Source organism: Ascaphus truei, chromosome 12 (genome assembly GCF_040206685.1).
Source record: "Ascaphus truei isolate aAscTru1 chromosome 12, aAscTru1.hap1, whole genome shotgun sequence".
NCBI lineage: Eukaryota > Metazoa > Chordata > Amphibia > Anura > Ascaphidae > Ascaphus > Ascaphus truei.
In genome coordinates, this window is record NC_134494.1 from 33,231,674 (window position 1) to 33,252,681 (window position 21,008).

A 21,008-nucleotide genomic window follows, 5' to 3' on the forward strand; every position below is an offset into this window, starting at 1 on the left:
AGAAATGCTGTATCATTAGCAGGGAGGCTTCATGAAACACTGATGTTATACGTGGAAGGTTCTTTACTGGTACAACAAACACTAAAGCACCGACCTGCAGTTTGTATATGGATCTTTTTCTGCCCCGACAGGTAGCAAAATGCAGATATATCAAGGAGATGTTGTCATGACACCTGGGCGTAGTGCCAACAAGTGTGAAAAATGCCCGTGGACCAAATCCAGCAGTGGGAAGGTCAGCGTCCCGTACACACTGTCCTTCATTTATGGTACGTATATATATATATATATAAAAGCAACATATCACAAACCAGGTTAAGACCCATATTTACTAAGCAGCACCTTGTAGCCTTTCAAGTGAATAGGCCACAAGGCGTCTTCCAGCTCTGGGAGGTATCTAATGGCATAGCACTGCTTAGCAAATGTGGACTTTCTATTTACTTATGGACCTATATTCACTTCATTGGCACCAAGGATGCTACTATCATCTAATAGCAGGGAGAGAAAATATAAACATCCATTTTGTTTCCTTAATTGGCAATTTGCTAAATATGACCAGGATCTCTCATTCCTCCAGATGACCGTGAGAAAGCCAGGATCAGTACAGCTCTGGAAGAACTCATGACGCTGTCGTGCATTGAGTTTGTGGACCACACAACAGAAAAGGATTATCTCAAAATTCATTCAGGAAAGGGGTAAGATTATATGACTGATAATATTTCAGTTCCAAAGTGCAGGGAAACAGTTTCAGGCGAGGAGAATCCTGCTTGTGCAGCCAACACAACATAGACAAACTCATTCTTCAAAATGCAGGTCTCCTCTAGGATAGAGGTACAAAGCAAAGCTCTACTCACAAGTTCATAATGCAATTCTTCATTTATTGTGACAGCCAAGAACAGAGGAGTAACAACGTTTCAGGTCCCACATGGACCTTTCCCATGTCCCACATGAACTCTACTTTGTACCTCTGTCCTACAGGGGACCTGCATTTTGAAGAATTTGTTTGATAAGATTTCAGGCCATTTCTACTAAGAAGTTCTAATCCATAAAACACCTTCTGAGCTGGAAGACACCAGACAGCCCAAGAATAGACTGTAAGGGACCATAATCACAAAACTGTGCTGGAAGGTGCCTTATGGAGGAGCACAACTTAGTTTATATGGCCCTGTATGTTGTGAATGGTACCACACTAGGATGTGGTGATAGATGCCTTCTTCCAATGTGATGACTACAATGTAGATTTGTTGGCTGGCTATGACACGTGACTTATTTATAGATGTACTGTACCTGAACACTCAAGACCTCTGAAGTCTCTTCATTACATGTGAACTGCTTTTGCTGTTTACCTCATCGATGTTCATACAGTAATAGTAGAAAGATGGACCTCAGATTGTATAAAAAAAAACTGCGTAGTGCCTCCCCTCTAGCTGCTGGTCACACATTGGAAAGCTAGGAGGGGGCCAGATGGTGTCATTGGCACGAGGGAGCTGTTTGTCCCATGGAATCATCCAGCATGAGGTTCTCCATTCCCTGGGTTTCATCCATGAACAAAACAGGAGTGACCGGGATCAATACGTAGACATTATGTACCAATACATTACTGCAGGTGAGGAACCTTTGTACAATTTTGGACCCACATTACACTCCTTATCATATTATTATTATTATTATTATTATTATTATTATTATTATTATTATTATTATGTGAAACTGACAATTTCCTTTTGTGTCTGCATGAACAGGACAGGACAATATCTCACACAGATATATTGATACGGGGATTCATCTTTTTCTTAATGACTCACTTACCAAGATCAGACTTTTCCTTTAGTGTTCCTACAAATATAGCATTGCTTTTATCAGCTTTATTCTGATTGACATTGATTGATATTCTTTCCATCGCATATTAATATTATTATGAGAATTGTTACTGTTTTTTTGTAAGGTGCCTAGTGCATTAGAAAGGAGGATGTAATGAGGTGACTAACACAGCCCGTAGCAAACTGTCTTATTGTTTACATTCTCATTTATACCAGCCTTTGAATTTCACCCATTATGTTATAGACTCATCCCAGAGAAAGTTCTAGTAGCATGTCGGTCCTGGAGAAAGATTTGTTAGAGGTTGTGATACATTTGTAGACCAATAATAGAGTTTTTCAGAGTAAAATGTTAGTGTGCAGAGCTAACCTCATACACTAGGTTTTTTCTTCAAGTTTACTGTTGCAGCACAGTCAGATCCAAACATATACAGTGATGTGTAGGGTAAACCCCTGGAGAAACCCATAGATGGCTCATCGTCTGATTTAAAGAAACATTCTTATCTATGTCCTATCTCCTCTTACAGGTGACATTGATAACATTAACAAAACAGACTCCGACAACCTTGGCCTCCCGTATGACTATTCCTCAGTGATGCACTACGGCAGGTACAATCATTATCAACCTGAAGTGTCACTGTGCCACTTCTTCCAATGTAACCCAAAGCACAATCCTATGTCACCTTAATGAAAGAAAAGAGGAAAAAGCAAAAATACACATTATTACATATTACCACTCTCACGGAGTAAAACTTCAACTTTAAAAGCCAATGACCACCTCGGTGATATAAATTCAGCAATGTATGTGTTCATTTATGTCGTGAGGGGAAATGGGGAAATGGAAAGAATACAATGTAGGGTCATCTTGTGGAATCACTGTTATATTCTACCAGATATTATGCTTCCCACACCTCTGGAAAAGCAACTATTATTCCCAAACCAGACGCATCTGTAAGCATTGGACAGAGATACGGAGTAAGCAGCCTGGATGTCTCAAAACTTAACAAACTCTACAACTGCAGTAAGTGACTAAAGGAGATGAGTCTTAAGTGACTCGAGAGCGGTACAGAATGTCATGATTGTGTAGACATCGCAAGGCACCTAAAGATAGTGATACAAGATAGGGATAGGAGCAATAGATACAGTATAACCATTGTGAGCAGTGAGGACTGGTTTGAAGACCTAACAAAACATAGTTGGATGCCTGTCACGAGAGACCAGTACTTTTAACACTTTTACCTTCCGGGATCAATTCATTGGGCAGGACAACATTGTTAAATAAAATGGAGTTTATTCGGGCAAGCTCGCTGACAAACAAAAGTTGCACAAAATACAGCAAATACATACCATCTGGGGGTCTGGGTGGAGTCACTAGCCTCAACTCGGTGCAGGGCGCCTGCTACAGGTAGGCTTACCCTGTCTGCTTCACGTCCAGGAAAACACAGTACTCTTTTTGGGCGAGCCCCCACGCTCTCCCCACTGGTTTGAGCTCCATCCAATTCTAAGAACATAGTTCCAAGAACTTGGATGTGAGAACTTGCTCCCAGAGCTTACCCTCCACTTGGTCGGGCTGCTCCGGCACCTCTATGCCGAGTACCCGCTGGTCACGTCACTGGACTAAGCCCGGAGCAAGGTAAACCGTCCGTGGGAAATTGGCCGTGTTCTCAGAGCTTGCCACACTCTGAGAACTTGGCCGCGACTACAAGACTTGTCCTCAGCTAGGCCAGGCTTCTCCGGCAACTCCATGCCAAGTGCTTTGCTATTCGGAGAAATGCACTTTTAAAAAGCCCGCAAGCTCTTCACCGGACCAAGGCCAAGGATGCTCTGGTTCTCTGATCGGCCGGTCCCCTTACATAGTCCTCGCTGTGCTATATTTAACATGGAAGAGGGACTGGCAACCAATCAGAGCCTGGGATTGTAAATAGCAGCCAATCAATAGCCAGGGACTCATCTGGTTGTAACCAAATCAGAGGAGGCAGCGTACTTAGGCTCAGGTTGCCATTAAGGCGGGAAATATGAACTGGTCAATGGAAATCGCGCCTATGAGCTCCGTCTCGGCAATGGCTTTCCTTGGCCAGCCCATTACCGCCTGCTGGGTAGGCTCCACAGAGTCTGGCTACAACAAAGTGTCTCACCCACTGAGAGCCCATCCACAGACCTGTTCCTCTGCCCTTCCCTGCCTGCCAGATGTCCTGACACGTAGCCCATCCGTTCCTTTGATCTGCCATTGCCATGCAGGCCCCCTGGCTAATTACATTACCTGTCTGCATAGGAATGGATACCTATATAAATACATTGAGAACGTGGAATCTAAAACTTGGAATCTATAACTTGTTTTAAAAACAGGCTCCTGCACTGTATTTTAAAACCCGATAGTAGAAGTTGCTGGCGGGCAGTGAGATCACATAGGGTTATATTTATCACTCCAACACACACCGTCTTTATCCTTAGACGCATAGCCACAAACCATGCACTATTTGCATGTACAATTACAGTACTAGCAGTATAACCGGGCAGCAACACTTTACATAGTTTTAACTATTTTTGACCCCAAACATCCACCCTTAAACTCCTGTTCCCAAAGTCCCGGTCCTGCAGCTATTTCCTAGGAGGAGTCCTAAACACACGGGACATCTCTAGCTTATAAGCTCGCAGGGCACAGTTTATGGGAACATGGTTACAGGGGATACATTAATACACTTTACTGACCCCAAGAGCTTACACAGATAGCCCATTACACACGGTTATTAGGGGCATTCCAGCCGAGCTTCACCTTTATTATGAAGGCCAGCTACCCCTCCCGTCACTATCACACATTATAATAAGCTGTTCTCCACATTACATCATTGTATTGCATTGTACGTCTTTATTTCTATAGTGCCAAAAGTGTACTCAGCGCTTCACAAAGAATACAGTACAGGGAATTATAGTAATACAATAAGCGCAACAAAATCAGTCAATAGGAAAGGAAATCCCTGCCCCGAAGAGCTTACAATCTAAGAGGTTTGATGGGAACTTACAGAGACAGCAGGCGAGGGAATAAGTGCTGTAGATGGCAGTGCTTGGTCACAATGGGTGGCAGGAGTGACTGAGTGTGGGACAGTAACCATGAGTGCAGGCTATTGGGATGCATGATTTGTGGGGTAAGTTTTAAGGTTAGTCAGTATTAAAATTAGAGGGTTAACACAATTTACAGGGGAAGAGATGGCAGGGAGGCATGGGTGAAATCAGGTGTGTATGTCTGGCTTCAGGCTTAGGGGAGATCCCCAGCAGCATGAAGGAGTAGATAGAGGGTGTGAATGAAGTTGTGTGGGTGTTTTTTATTGAGGGGTAAAGAAGCTGTTGGGGGAGAGGTGTTTAAATAATGGTGCAGTGGAAAGTGGGGAAGTTGGAGAGAACAGAGACGTTCACAAAGGAGTGAAGAAACAGTAAACAGAAAGAGCAGTAGGGACGGCATAGTGAGATGCAGGAGGAGAGACTTCCCTGGGACTGGAGTATAGAAAGAGTACAAAGAATCACAGCTTTTTGGAAAGTGAAGTTCTCACAGTTGCAAAGTTGTTGTGCAGAGTTACAGATCTTCCTCTAATTTTCACCTCTAATTTCAACTCCAAAATTAACTCTGCCATACACTTTAAATGTGACACTTCAGATGGGGGACACAGCCAAAAATGCTTCACAGCCTTGATGGATGGTCTTAAATACTCTAAAACACAGCCACTTGACTAACAATTAAGGGAGGGGTTTGCCTAATCAACTCTCACAGACATACTGATTAGATTTTAAATTCTGTAGCAATTGATGGTAGAATTAATCTCAGATACATACCAATTGATACATTTTACATTCTGTAGCAATTGATCATTAAATGTAGTGTTGTTTGGCACTGTGCCTCAGTCTGGGTTGTTCTACAGAAATTCACCAAACCTCTATTACCATGCATCATAGAATCCAGTTGTATGTGATGTTGTGTAAAGTGTTAGTGTAAAGGCGTTTACCCTTTTCTATTGTATGTTACTTTACATACTGTAGTTGTTTTTCTTTTAAGATAATTGTAACATACAGTACAAGGCACACAGAATCTGTTACTGGTGGCGTCCCATTCAAGTCCTATTTTCTCCCTTCAGATCTCTGCCGTTCTGTGCTCACTGGTACCAGTGGGATTCTGACTTCTGGCAATTATCCTTCCGCATATTCAAATGATAGCAGCTGTGTCTGGCTGATCCGAATCCAGTCTGACAAGGTAATTCTGTTCCGACCTTCATGATAATACTCAGTATATGTAAGATCATGTGAAGCCTGACCGTAGGAGGGGCAATATCACAAAAGATCAAAAGGAACTTACAGTAGTGATATGTTTAATAGATTAAATGTAGGGAGTTTGTTCTTTTTTAAGAAAAAAAAAAAACGTATGTATGCTGAGCACACGCATTTTAAGTGAAACTTCCTTGTCTTTTGTCACTGTTTTGTCACAGAAATTTCATTTGTGATGGTGATGTTTTTCATAAAAAATGTAAACAATTTCAGTGACAAAATGCAAAGAAAGATGACTTAGAATGCGCATACTCTAACCCCCCGTTTTAGCTATTTGCACGTCACCAACTGTGAATTCCTTGTGTGTGTGTTTTGTGTTTGTGTCACTTTTTGTCTGTGTGTGTGTTTCGGTGTATGTGGTGTCTCCGTCTCCCAATGTGCAGAGTGGTGTTGGTGCTACGCGGAGCATAGAGTGCCAGGGGCCACTGCTCAGGTGCTCCTGACGTCTGTGCTCGGAGGCCTGTGTGCAGGTACACTGAGCGCCGGAGGCCTGTCCGCAGGTGAGCTGAGCGCTGGATGCTTCTGTGCAGGCGCGCTGGACCGAGGATCCTTCTGCACATACGCCAAGGCCCTAGGACCCTTCTCCCGACATCATGACGTCACTTCTGTGATGTGTTTTCATTACCACCAATAACATTTTCCCCATCAAAACACTGCAGGTGGCATCAAAGAAGTTTCACCTGAAAACAATTAAATATTGCATGTTTCTATTTTTTTTTTACTTTTAATATTTCAATAGTATATAAACTTCCCATTTAAGAGTCCAATTCATATTTGAGTTTTGAAGCTTCTACCCTTTCATAACTAAATCAGTCCCTTGTACTGCTGCGGCACAGTTTATTCGAGCATTTGCCCGTTCTGTGCCGCAGCAGTAGCCTGGCGCGCGCCCGAGTGTGACGGGCGCGCGCCGAAGCAGCGGAAGAGCGCCCTCCGATCGGGGCGCTCTCCCTCCCGCTGCCGGGTCCGCCGGGTCCCCCGGAACCCCCTGCCGCTGTCCCGCGATCGCGGGACACCAGGGCTCCCTCGGGGAGCCCCTGGACGCGCGTGCAGGGGGCGCACGCTCCCGAAGACGCGTGACCGCGCGTCTATGACGCGCGGCACGCCGAGGGGCGGCCACTAGCAAGCCGGGAAATCTCCCGGCTTGCGGATCTGGCCGCAGTGCAATTAAATGTGTCGCCAGTGTATATGTGTGGTGCTCTACATTACAGCTATTGTACCTATGGGACCCTCACTAGTGAGACCACTGTACACAAGTCAGGGTTACTGAACAGGAAGAAATATCGGGGAAGGGGAGAGAGGAAAACAGGAAGCTCTTGCTACAGTCTATATAGATGTGTGGTGCCAGGGGTGGAGAGGTTAATGAACAGACATATACTTGCCTAAGTAAGTACAAAAAGACCCCTTCAGTAACAGCACTAACTAAAGTAATGTGTATGTATTAAATCGTAACCTTTAATGGTTAATAAAGTTAATATATATATTTTATATTAACTTTATTAACTATTAAAGGTTACGTTTTAATACATACATTACACATTACTTTAGTGAGTGCTGTTACCGAAGGGGTCTTTTTGTAGTTGCTTAGGCAAGTATATGTCTGTTCATTACTGAACAGGAATTCAGCAAAATGGACATAAATAGAAATGTCTTTTATTCACCCCAACAACTATGTTTCCATATAGACTGTAAGCTCTTCGGGGCAGGGACTCTCTTCCCTATTGTTTCTTTCATGTGTGAAACGCTTATTCCCACTATGTGTTATATTATTACATCACGTGTATTACTGCTGTGAAGCGCTATATAAATAAAGTTATAATTACATACATATGTAACCCTGCTTCCCCCCCTCCCCCAGACTCTACGGTGGTTTCTAGGGTGCATGGGGGCAGATTACATGCGGTGTGGTGCATACCTGTGAGGAACAGGAGGGCCTGAGCTTCCCGCGATGTTGTGGGGGAGCCAGGACCGGGCTTCTGGGGTGATAGCCTCCATGATCTCTTAGTGGTGCAGCGCCTCCATCTTCTATACTCCCAGGAATATGGGACAGGACCGGTATAGAAGAACCCCATGGGTCCCAGGGTAGTACTTTCCAAGTCACACACAGTCTTTACGGATGAAGAATAGTCTCTTTATTTGACACAGCGACAATATTCCAACGATAAGGGCATCCAACAGCAGCAACACAATAGCCAGGACGGGTTATACACCTCTCGCCTTCGCCCAGATAATTCCTCCTCTCCTTCCCTTCAAGTCACTCTTCCGGCAGGATGGTCTGAGCTAGGGCTTCAATACCCCGTGGCCCACCCCCGAGGTTAGTCTCGCGGTGGGTCTTGGATTCTTCCCATCACCCCTGGCAGTGGGGTGAGGGCATTGGTCCACCAAGTCTATAATTCTATCAGCTCTACTTACAGACGCTGATTCTTTCCGCTCTGCTTTCACCTGCACTCTGCGCTCTCTTGACTCATGGCCTGTTAGCGGCCCTGCATACTCCCGGCATAACTAACCGGCAACTCCAGACTCTGACTACTCTCGAATGAAGCAGAAGAACTCCTCTTAGCACTCTCTACTCGAACTCTTCACTAGAACTAGGACTCTCTACTAGCTGGAGTTGGCTGCTAAATATAGAGCTAGCCCCGCCCCTCGTGATGTCAACAGGACCTCCCCTCGTGCTCACGCCTGCAGCAGAGTCCAGGCCTGCGTCTACCATTCAGGATAGGGCTATTAAAGGGGGGGAAACCCAGGATGATTACTGGTGCCTGATCTTAACAGGACTTACCACAGCAGAAGGAAGATAGGTATAGCCTGTGCTGTTTACTGGGGGCAACACATACATATGGGAGTGCAATTTAAATTATGCTGTATGGTAATTTCAACATGTGCTCTTTTCCTGCAGGTTTTCTTACAGTTTAATGCATTTGATGTCCAGTCCTCCAAAAACTGTGCCTCTGACTACATTAAGGTTTATGATGGAGCCAGCAGGACATCCCCTGTGCTACTGGATAAAGCTTGTGGGACTGGACAGCTCCCCCCACTAGTAGCATCAGGGACTGTGATGCTGGTGGAGTTTGTCAGTGATACAGCAGTGACTGGGGCTGGATTCAAAGCTTCCTATAGCACATGTAGGTCTTTGGAGTCTCTAGATATGCAGATTATGTTCCCTTATTTCTAACATGCTATTTATTTATTGCATTGTGCTTTTCCTTACATGACAATTGAGTTTCTCTTTGTAGTGAAATGTGGTGGCACATTCTCAAGTGACAACGGGATTGTTACATCACCTGGATATCCAGAAAAATACCCCAATTCCGTGGATTGTATCTTCCCCATTTTGGCCCCTATGGGTTACAAGGTAAATATGGCCCTTTGTCCTAAATGTACCTACAATGGATATGCATTCATATATTATCAATAATGGAGCTACTTGCTGGGAATGAGGAAACCATCAAGGTTCCCTTCAGTTGGTAGTCTCTGTGAGTCATTAATCCTTGGTGACAGAGACCAATGGCTTAAATGGGCATTCTGTGGACTTTAGGTTCAGTATTCCCAGTATGGCAAACAATAGGAAATCACAGACCAGACTCCATTGGATAGTTTTGCTACAGAGAAGCAGAGCATTTACATGTAAATGGTAACAGAGCAGAACTCTGACCACCAGTGAACACATGACCTAGGCTGACATACTGTACAGTATAGTAAGAAAGGTATCCAAAAACCAACAGTAATAGATAGATGAACAAGTAGGTGACACTGTTGCTTTGCCAACTTCCAGAAATCAGCCCATGTTCTGCATTTCCCTTATTAGAATGACAAGATGTCATAGCTCTTCATTCCCAACACAGAGCCAGACATCTGCATCACTCATAACATCTATGCTATTTCTCTTCCAGATCAAAATGACCTTCACTAACTTCCAGCTGGAGTTTGCATCCAGCTGCTCTGTGAACTATGATTACCTAGTGGTTTATGATGGGAGCAGCATCACTGCACCAAAGTTAGGGACATTCTGCAGCCAGACAGAGATCCCACCACCTGTGACCTCCACAGAGAACTCAATGCTGCTCATGTTCCACAGTGATGTCTGGGTGAACCGAGAAGGTTTCCGGGCCATATACTCTTTTGGTGAGTCCTAACTAACTAAAATTTGAAAGCACTTAAGGGAAGCATTGCATTTTATGAGTGCTGTATCTTGAAGTGTGAATCTTTAAGTGAATATGTAGTAAGACTCTAGTTATATATTTATTGCGCCCCATGCCAGACCATAACCTCAGCTGATGGGATATGGAACTAATGGTATTGTCTTTTCACTCACAGCCTCTCCCAACACTTGACTGCACACAACTGCCTCTCCCATCCCCCAAATCTCTCTGCAATCCCTGAACAGACCCAAGCATTGCAAATGCAGCAACAAATGTTGGCAAGTAGAAGGCACACCTCTGCTGTTTACTCTGCACACACTCACTTGGCTCACAACAGCTTCATTGTATTGTATTGTATTGTATGTCTTTATTTATATAGCGCCATTAATGTACATAGCGCTTCACAGTAGTAATACATGTGGTAATTGAATAAATAACAGATAATATAAATAACAGATCATGGAAATAAGTGCTTTAGACAAACATAACATTAAGTAAGAGGAGTCCCTGCCCCGAGGAGCTTACAATCTAATTGGTAGGTAGGGAGAACGTACAGAGACAGGAGGAGGGAGTTCTGGTAAGTGCGTCTGCAGGGGGCCAAGCTTTATGTATCATGTGTTCAGAATGTTCACAGTGCTATTCGTATGCTTCTTTAAGCAAGTGTGTCTTAAGGTGGGTCTTAAAGGTGGATAGAGAGGGTGCTAGTCGGGTACTGATGGGAATGGCATTCCAGAGGTGTGGGGCAGTCAGTGAAAAAGGTTTAAGGCGGGAGAGGGCTTTAGATAAAAAGGGGGTAGAAAGAAGACACCCTTGAGCAGAACGCAAGAGTCGGGGTGGTGCATAGCGAGAAATTAGGGCTGAGATGTAAGGAGGGGCAGAAGAGTGTAAAGCTTTAAAAGTGAGGAGAAGAATGGAGTGTGAGATGCGGGATTTGATTGGAAGCCAGGAGAGGGATTTCAGGAGGGGAGATGCTTCATATACGTTACCTACCTTTGTGATAATGAACCTGCTACTTATCATAATTTTGTTCTTTATTGTGCCTTCATGGAAATGTTACTCTCTCTACCCACTACAAACTCCCCCCTCTTGGCCTACACCCAATATCATCATAAGCCCTGGATTACTCAAAAGCCTTCCATTATCTACTAATAATACTAGAGAACTTTGAAAACCGGCACACCAACAACTACTCACTCAAATGGCAAACAAAACAAATTTATAACTTATAAAAAAAGACTCAAATTTCTATACTCTATTTCAACAGTACTCTATTTAGCAAGTGATATTGAACTTAACACAGGCCCTCCCTTTTCAACTCTGTCTCGTACCCCTGAGACTGCCCCTTTAAATTCCAAAATATCTATCTGTCGCCCATATAAGTATCTGGAGTCTGCTGCCCAAACTGGATGAACTAAGGGCATGGTGTCTTATGCATAAACCCAATGCTATCATTCTCATAGAAACATGGTGGGACAGGAGGGGGTAACCAGGCTATTTAATAAAGATTAATCCCTCTGGTTACCCCTAAACCCGTAGGGTCCGTGGTACCTATATAAGCCAGGGACCAGGGATGATACATGATGGAAAATAAAATTACCCTGTTTTTCCTATTTCATATTACCTGTAGCCCAGAATCATGAAACTTTCTGTATGTGAGTTTTAGGTGGGATATTTGGGTAAGAATGCAATTCATTTGTTTGCAGGAGTTCAGGAACCGGAGCTACTGGTAGTACCTTAATTCTACCTGACGTGCAGGCATGATTTGCTGGTACGCGAGTAGAATTACACCGGGGCTGCCCTGGGTCCCCCAGACTCCTGTTTTTCGAGACCCTATATCTTAGTCCTATATCCAGCACAGCCATGAGTCTCCCCAAGGTCACCCATGTATTACAATTTGTGTTTCAATGTTTTATACATTTATTATAAGGCTCTATGTAGCTTGCCCAGGTGACCAGTTACGGTGCCAGCAAGTCCACATTGGGTCCGTAGTTCAAAGGGGAGAGGATGTCCAGAGATGAGAAAGCACTTGGTGAGTGAGAAAAGGTGAATGGCCAGGTCTAGACTACAAAGGGTCACCCTTTTGTCAGTGCCAGACCTGGTGGAGCTGGCCCGGCAGGAAGCAATGAGTTAGCCAGGGAGGATGAAGCCATATAGTCTGATCCTCTTGGCTAAAATCAAATTTCCCGCTCACCCGGCTTTTGAGCATCTGTGGCATGCCTATTCCCCTGACGTCAGCCGAGGGTCGAGCCCCTCTTTCTATTGGCTGGCAGGGAGGGATTCCCCTTCTCTGATTGACTGCTCCTTCCCCCCTCCATTCTGGGGATAGCCCAGCGGAGTGTATGAAAGCTGCTGACCAGGAGAGAGAGTAGAGCAACCAATTGGGAATCAATGAAGCTAAGTTGGTCTGCTCGAAATAGCAGAGCGACCGGCTTTGTTTTGAAGCCTGAAAAGCTTACCTCGCTGAGACTAAGGGCCTCATGCAGTAAGCGTTGATAAGGGAATTATCACCATTTTATAGCCAAAATTGGGTTTGAGATTCAGTAAGCGCCGATAAGTGCTTGATTTCGCCAGGTTTCGGAGCCGATTATTTTGTTATGGCCAGTCGGCTGCCGATAAGCCTGTTTTCGCCACAGATCGCCACTTTTTTAAATCGGCTGGATTCAACAAAAAAAAACAGCTTATCGGGGCTGATCGGCACTACGAAATTGAGATGTTATGGCCGATTTCTCCCGCCAACTAAAGTTGGCAGTTTGGACGGGAGAACGATCGCTAAGGCTGCCGGAACGGCACTTAGAAAAAAAAAATCTTCTGTACATCAATGGAGTCAATGGAGCGGGGACGTATAACAGTATAGTACTGTTTACGTTTCATTGCTCACAATACAAACGTCATTTGCATTACAGTGTGGGGGGCATTCCCTGCATTGTGTCACGGCTGACGTGTATTATTTGCATAACATTATACTTTTACATGTTTGCAGCATTTGCGGGTCACATTACTCATCATGTGATGATGTGGCAAGGGAAAATACTATACTCAACTCTTAAAGGAGAACCTCACATCATAGCACACATTTTACTGCATTGATCGACAATTGTTTACATGATGTTACACATGTCACACATGTCACACATACACCGTATATTCATGTTCCTTTACATTACACAATGCTTGTAATGTGTCACGCATCTTTAAACGTTCATGTACATCTAAATTCTCATGTTTACATCTACGTTTGGTCCTCCCTATTTTCATGACGTCACTTATTGGACGCTCAATCACATTGCATGTTTACATTGTAACCGTAGCATTACAAGCACTTCAACCTAACTTATACACACATGTACAGTAATTCAGCATTGGGACACCTTGTAAACTCATTCTATAGCAACTATCCTCCTTACAGAAATGCATGCATATGCACACGACTATTCATTGTTGGCAACATGTCACAATAACATGGCTAATTACACATGTTACACAAAACTTTTCCCACATCAATCTCAGCCTTTTTGTCTCATTACATGACTGACTCTTGCGTTCACAAGTTTTACATGCATTGCACATGCAACTATTTATTTGCAAGCAATGTTTCTACAAAGCATCACGTCACATCATTGGCAAATATCATCATTCCCTGCAGAATACACACAACAACTGCACACAGCTTGCCACACAAGTACTTTATTATGTTCATGTAAAACCTTGCATTTTACTATGTCACCTGACATCATTATACCTATTTAAAGGACGCCCATTACCTGCTCATTCACAGCTACTCATTTCAAAATGTTGAGATTGTTTAGGAGACGGAGGAACATTCTTTTCTATGACATGCTTGATGATGAAGACAATCATATAGGGCAAGGGAGGGACACACCGAGGGACAGTGACAGGGACAGTGACGCGGATACGACAGGGACAGGGAGAGGGACAGGCCGAGGGACAGGGAGAGGGACAGGAGATCAGAGGAGAAGACAGAGGAGACAAGTTGTGCCTCGTCCGCGTCTGTACAGGGAGAGAACCCTGTTAGATGGGATGAGTGAGGAGGAGATTGTAAGTCGCTATCGTTTGAGTTCAGCAGCAATCTTAGCTCTTTATCAGGAGATAAGGGGAGATTTAGATTTTTTCACAGCCAGAGGTCGTGCAGTCCCTGGGCTTGTTAAAATGCTGTGCTCATTACATTATCTTGCTTCCGCGTCATACCAGACAACTGTGGGCATAGTGGGCGGGGTCTCGCAATCTACATTCTCGCGGGCCTTGACCCAGTTTCTCTATGCACTCAATAGACGCGCTAGGAATTATATTCATTTTCCTACAGAGGCGACAGAGTGGCTGGAAGTCAGGACTGGCTTTTATAATATAGCAGGGATACCATGTGTGCTGGGTGCAATCGATTGCACACATGTTGCTTTGATTGCACCTAGTCAGAGTGAGCATGTGTACCGCAATCGGAAGCACTACCATTCACTCAATGTACAGGTGGTATGTGATGCGACGATGAGGATAATGCATGTGGTACCCAAATTCCCTGGTTCCAGTCACGATTCCTCTATCCTGAGGAACTCTTCAGTCTTCCATGCGTTCGAAGAGGGACATTTTGAATATGGTTGGCTGCTGGGTGAGTACACATTTACATGTTATAACACAAAACACATTTTTATTTAGGAATGTTGGCATTGTACCATTTGATCACTAATGTCAGCTTATGTGTGCTCCATTCATTATAGGTGACTCAGGATACGGAATTAGGCCGTGGCTCTTGACTCCGGTGCTAAACCCTCAAACTGAAGCAGAGGAGAGGTACAATGCAGCCCATATATCTACAAGATCTGTTATAGAGAGGACATTTGGCCTACTCAAGACCAGATTTAGGTGTCTGGACAGAACTGGTGGGGCTCTTCTATACAAGCCTCAAAAAGTCTCTGATATTATCCTTGCCTGTTGCATTTTGCACAATGTTGCACTCAGGCACAATGTACAATCAGACCTAGCTGAGCCTTTGGTAGACGAGCATCCCACCCATGTAGCTGCTGAAAATGAACAAACAGCCAGTGGTGGCCAGACACGCCAGAATCTCATCAATTCATTTTTTTCTTGTAAGTAAAAACAGATATGTTCCAAGTTCTACTTTTATACTTACATTATGTTATCTTAACAATAATTTTTTTTTATATAACCTTCTGTTAGGACACAGATGAATATGGGTTGCACACCTTTCTTTTCTCTGCTGTGTGCACAAAGGGATGTGGCACCGGTATGTTATTGTTGCACAGGTTATATAATCCCTCTTCAATTGTACTTTAGTTGTGTGTATGTGAATACAACTGGGGTAACAAAGCACTCATATTTTAGCATTGTGTTGTTCCTTATGCTAACACAATACACATATTATGCCCATACTCATTCATGCTTCTAGTATGCTTACATACAATGTTATTGGTGCAGTGTAACATGTACATCCATATGATGTGTACACCAGGCTCATTTACATTTTGAATGTCATTAAATATACATGGTGTTGCACATTTAACACCAAATACACACTTTGATGTGTTGTTTACGGTACTGAAGATGGCATGTCAATGTTTGCAATTTATATATTGTTCCTTTGCATTATAGGTATATTTGCAGTATGACTGATCATGGTATGTATATTTGCTGACATCTCTCATAAGATGTGGCTACCTCAATCTTCCTATAATTATTTGAACTAAAAACCCAACATATTGGTTTAAACACAAATGTTACATATATGTACTTTCTGTATCATGTATATGCATTTAGCTACTCTTGAGGTTTCATGTGCATTGTATTACAAAATGATTACTCACATTTCATCACATTTTATGTATGTTTCCTTATAATTTCCATTAATGTAATATAGAGGTGTTTGGAGAAAAGGGGATAACTGTACTTATTTGTTTACTTACGGGAGCACATTCATCACTAGCATAGACACACTTTTTAAGACAACTGTTTGTGTCTCTATCAATTGGTGTAGGATCCATGTATAACACCGACAAATGATAACACCAGCTTTATTATGGTAGCTTATATCATCATATTGACTATACTATGTATTTTTAAACGATTAATAAACACCGTAAACTATAGTTAGTTAGGTTAATGAAATATACACAGAAACGTACTTCATAACATGATGGTGATGTCATATTCAGAACATCATGCATTGGAGGGGACCATAACATCTGGCCAGTAACATTATTTGCTACAGTCCCAAACCATTTTATCTACATACCCATGTAACAAGAGATTTTAAATATAAATGGCTACTTGGTTGTAAGTGTCCTTTACATTGGGAGAAGGAGTGGCTCAGTGAGTAAAGACACACACTGGCACTGATAGTTTGAAGCAGGGGAGTCTGGTTCAATTCCCGGTGTGGGCTCCTTGTGACCTTGGCCAAGTCACTTTATCTCCCTGTGCCTCATGCGGCAAAAAAACATTTGTACGTTCCACGGGCCAGGGACCTCAGGCTGAAACATGTGTCTGTAAATCGCTGCGTACAACTAGCAGCCCTATACATGAACATGCTCATATTATTATTATTATTATTGTTACATAGTTTCGACAGTCATACGTTCCATTACACAATAGAATACACAAATGTGTTAGCAGAGTGGGAATGGTTGTTATATAAAAAACACACCATGTCATAAAATGTTAGTAGTCATTAAAGAACACTCAAGAAAAATTCAAGAGGCACTATTTTGCAACATCATTATGTTAATTAAGTGCTTATGCAATATAGGCATAAGGGTATCACTTTTTTAATTGTTTGTTAATAAGCGCTGCAAGCAATATAAAATTAGTTCCATATGTAGTATAGTAGTCGGTGGCTCCTCCTCACAATCATCTCATATAAAGGTAGACTCTTCTGAAATCATACATTGATCCGATTGTATCTTCCCCGACATCTCTGAAATACAGCAAACACATGATGGTCAAAGATGGCACCTTACTATATATGTATCCGTGACAACGCGTTACACAGCTCTATATGATTGTGTACATACACACGTCACTCATTTATATGTTACAACTACAAGTGTACATCAGTATGTAATTTTTATTATCATTTGTAGCAGCCATAACTATGTATATGAAGTGAACGTTGCCTGTATACTGAAAAATGTGCGCGCACATCTTAGTGTGCGCACGCACTTCACGCTTGGCTCCACTAACTGTTAGCGCATGCGCAAAACAAAGCGAACGTTGTGCGTTCAATACATGTAGAAAATACCAGTAAACATCACATCTTTATTTCAAATACAATGAAGATGAAACTAAAATCATTCTAAACGAGTACATCTGTATTCTTTTAAACCAGACGTGTTTGGACAGAAAGGACGGCCGATAACACAATGCGCAAATGCAATACGTGTGACGTCATGTTAAGCCAGCGTGAAACGCACGCTAACACTCCTCCCACTCAATTAACATTCGGCTAACGCCCAGGGTATGCCTACAAACACTGAGCCGCACGCATCACACACTGCAGTTACCGTTACTATAACAAAACATGACAGCCAATAGGCTTTGAGGCGCGCACGTCGCTTGGGGGCGGGACTTACATCCGTAATCCTTTTTAAGGACGCCTTGGCCCATGACAAGGGTCCCACGTCATACGTGGTGGACCCGGTTTTCAATGTTGTAGATGTTGCATGATAACAAAACAGGTATGTGTTAGAGTTATGGAAAAATGTTGCTAATATGTTTAAAGGGATAGGAAAGTACGTATATGTATACCGTCAGCAATGTGTACTACTCTTTCAGGTTCTACTATATTGTATTAGGAAACAATTTGTTTGTGATCGCTACATGTTATGCAGTCTGCAATGTTACGCTGTATCCACGCATTGAAAGGGAAAATGGTGGTTACAAAAAAAAAAAAAATTTAAACGCAGAGTCAACGCATAACGATTGTTATATTTACCATTCTTCTAGAATTAACTCTTCGCCTGGCTGCAACTGGTCGCTCCAGAAATGCAAGGCATTTTCATCCACGCTTGACCCAACCGCTGAATCCAGTATGACACATATCTCCTCCAGGATGCGCTCATAGGAATCGCCACTGCTTTCTTCAAATAATTGGTCGGGAGGTAGGTTCATTTCTTCGGGTTCCCATTCCAATGCATTTTCAGCTGAAAGGCTTGGTACATAATCATAGTACTTTTGTTCTTGTACAATGTGGGTTTCAGGAATGGAGGCTGCAGATATTGCAGCACGTATCGATTCAAACGGATCAGTAGTAGCGGATACATTGCTATTGCCATTAGGAATAAATATGCCTTTCACGACAATATAAGTGCCGTCTTTCAGGAGAAATTGTTTTTCCGGGGCAATCTTCCAGAAACCATAGGTGTGTTGTAGCTTATCCTGGTCACGTTCAAAAAAGTCATTACTTGATAAAGTGAATCTTATTGAGGAATTAAAATTCCGTGCATGCTTACGGTCTTGGTAATAAGGATATTTTGCTCGAATGAAATCATCGATTTGGCGTGTGCTTGCTTTCTGTCCGCGACTGTTCAAGATGGCTTCACAGATCATGTACTTATACCCTAAAAGGGGATTAATATTGTTAACGAATTCATCAGCCATGTCTGAGTAGCACAAAAGCTGTGTGCAGGTCTGTGTTATTTGCTCATCAAAATGAATGTGCTGAATGGCTAACAAACTCCTGTTTTTCCTTGTCAAGGTCAACAAAACTAACTACTTTGACTCCTTATTTCAAACGCCAATTGGATTTGTTTGTCTAATTGGGTTAACAGTTGTGGTTTGTGATATGGGACTGTGGGAGAAACATTTCTCCTTCTTTTATCTCGTTTGTGAAAAACATCCCTAGAATTTGAATGCGTTCACATAGTGTTTTTTTGAAAACTAACAAAGACCACTGTGTGAAAATATTTCTTAGCCAGGCATATCAGTACAAACACACACCTGCAAAAAGAAATGTTTTTTCCCCGCTTACATTTCTGTGTGTATGTGAAAGTCTGGTTAACTCCCTGTCTGCATGAGTTTAAATACGTGTGTATATATATATATCTAAATATATCTCTCTTATAAAAATATATATATTTATATATTATATTTTATTTATTTTAATATTGCAGGAGTACACACAACATTGATGGCAGTAAGTATACCTTGTATGAAACCTATTTAAATGGTGAGAAACATGATTGAATGAAGTAATAAACATTTGTTTAAGCACAATACTGTTAGAGTCTCATACTTAGGATATTTCTCAAACATTATGCCTGTATTATTAAAATAGTGTGCTTTCACAAGGAAGCATGAAGTGTATTAGTTTGTAAAATACATGTATACCAGTTTATATAGTACTATATATATATATATATATATATATATATATATATATATATATATACACACACACACACACACACACACACACACACACACACACACACACACACACACACACACACACACACACACACACACACACACACACACACACACACACACACACACACACACACACACACACACACACACACACACACACACACACACACTCAGTGTGTGTGTATATATATTTTTATACATTCTGAGATGTTATTGAAACAAGAACACACAAATGATTAAAGGACAAAATTAGAATGCCCAAGCAAGGCAAAGGTAAGTAATAATTTACACATAATCCTGCTGTACACGTACAAGAAAGATGTTTGCAGTTACTTAGGTGTTTTTATAAATGCATGTGACTAATATGCATATGCAATTCTTACATCAATTAACACACCCAAATGCAATGTTTTGCTGCAAAGTCAATGGCAGCTTCTCTAAACTTTGCAACTGGTTCCAGGTGGACCATTACTGAACAGACGATTAATACATAAATATTTATAACACTATTCATTAATTGAGTGTTAACATTTCCAAAACTTCACGTGTACAAGAACATACTTGAAAGTTTGGAAACAACACAGTCTTCAGCATACATACAATAGTAATTAGATAATGTGAAGTCAACAAAACAAGGCCAAAGACATATTTTCTGAATTATAACATTTATTTTTTTTGTTCCTTTTGCGAGCGAGTAACAGGCCTGCTTGTTGTCTCTTGAATTTTCCTTTTTCTTTTGCCACCAACTTTAGGCACAGCAGAGCCACTTTGAGTGGCCTCTGGCACTTCACGGGCAGGGCTTGTGGGCAGTGACTCACCTACAGGGCTTTTGGGCAGTGACTGTTCACCTACGGGGCTTGTGGCCAGTGACTCACCTACAGGGCTTGTGGCCAGTGATTCACCTACAGGGCTTTTGGGCAGTGATTCACCTACAGGGCTTTTGGGCAGTGATTCACCTACAGGGCTTTTGGGCAGTGATTCACCTACAGGGCTTTTGGGTAGTGACTGTGAGCAAGTTGGTAGACACTGCACAAGTGATGGTTGGTCTGTTTCATGTGTGTCTTTTGTTGTTTTTGACCAAAAACTGGTCAGTAGTAACTGCTTGTATTTTGTTTTTGTGGGCTCCTTTGTAGGTGTCAGCTGCTGATTTTGTACAGATGGCAGTGGTAGTATGTCGTCAGGAACCTGCACAGCAATCTCTGCTACTTGACCGGTAACATTTGGGCCTGGTGAATGAATATCAGATGAATGTGGTGAAAACTGACCTGCATGAACAGATCCTGGCTGGGAGGTGTTGAATTGTGGTACATTAGTCATTCTCCAGTAATTAGCTTGTGTTTGCTGAACAACTAAT

The 21,008-nt window shown here is 42.4% G+C and overlaps 1 protein-coding gene across 4 annotated transcripts in view; it reads left to right on the plus strand.

Moving 5' to 3' along the window:
- LOC142464109 (embryonic protein UVS.2-like) overlaps positions 1-21,008 on the plus strand; it is a 28,879-nt gene continuing 7,871 nt past the window's right edge. Inside the window, exons 1-10 of one of the 4 annotated variants that reach the window (XR_012787597.1) lie at positions 1-266; positions 575-692; positions 1,425-1,603; positions 2,342-2,423; positions 2,708-2,835; positions 5,939-6,054; positions 9,019-9,244; positions 9,356-9,474; positions 10,013-10,244; positions 10,437-10,539. Coding sequence is in view for 2 of the 4 variants with exons in the window: in XM_075567269.1 (XP_075423384.1) it covers positions 140-266; positions 575-692; positions 1,425-1,603; positions 2,342-2,423; positions 2,708-2,835; positions 5,939-6,054; positions 9,019-9,244; positions 9,356-9,474; positions 10,013-10,244; positions 10,437-10,453 (1,344 nt within the window). In the remaining 2 variants the exon portion in view is untranslated. Of the gene's footprint in view, positions 267-574; positions 693-1,424; positions 1,604-2,341; positions 2,424-2,707; positions 2,836-5,938; positions 6,055-9,018; positions 9,245-9,355; positions 9,475-10,012; positions 10,245-10,436; positions 10,969-21,008 lie in introns of those variants that run through there. The other 3 variants (XM_075567269.1, XM_075567270.1, XR_012787598.1) reach the window with 3 other exon arrangements.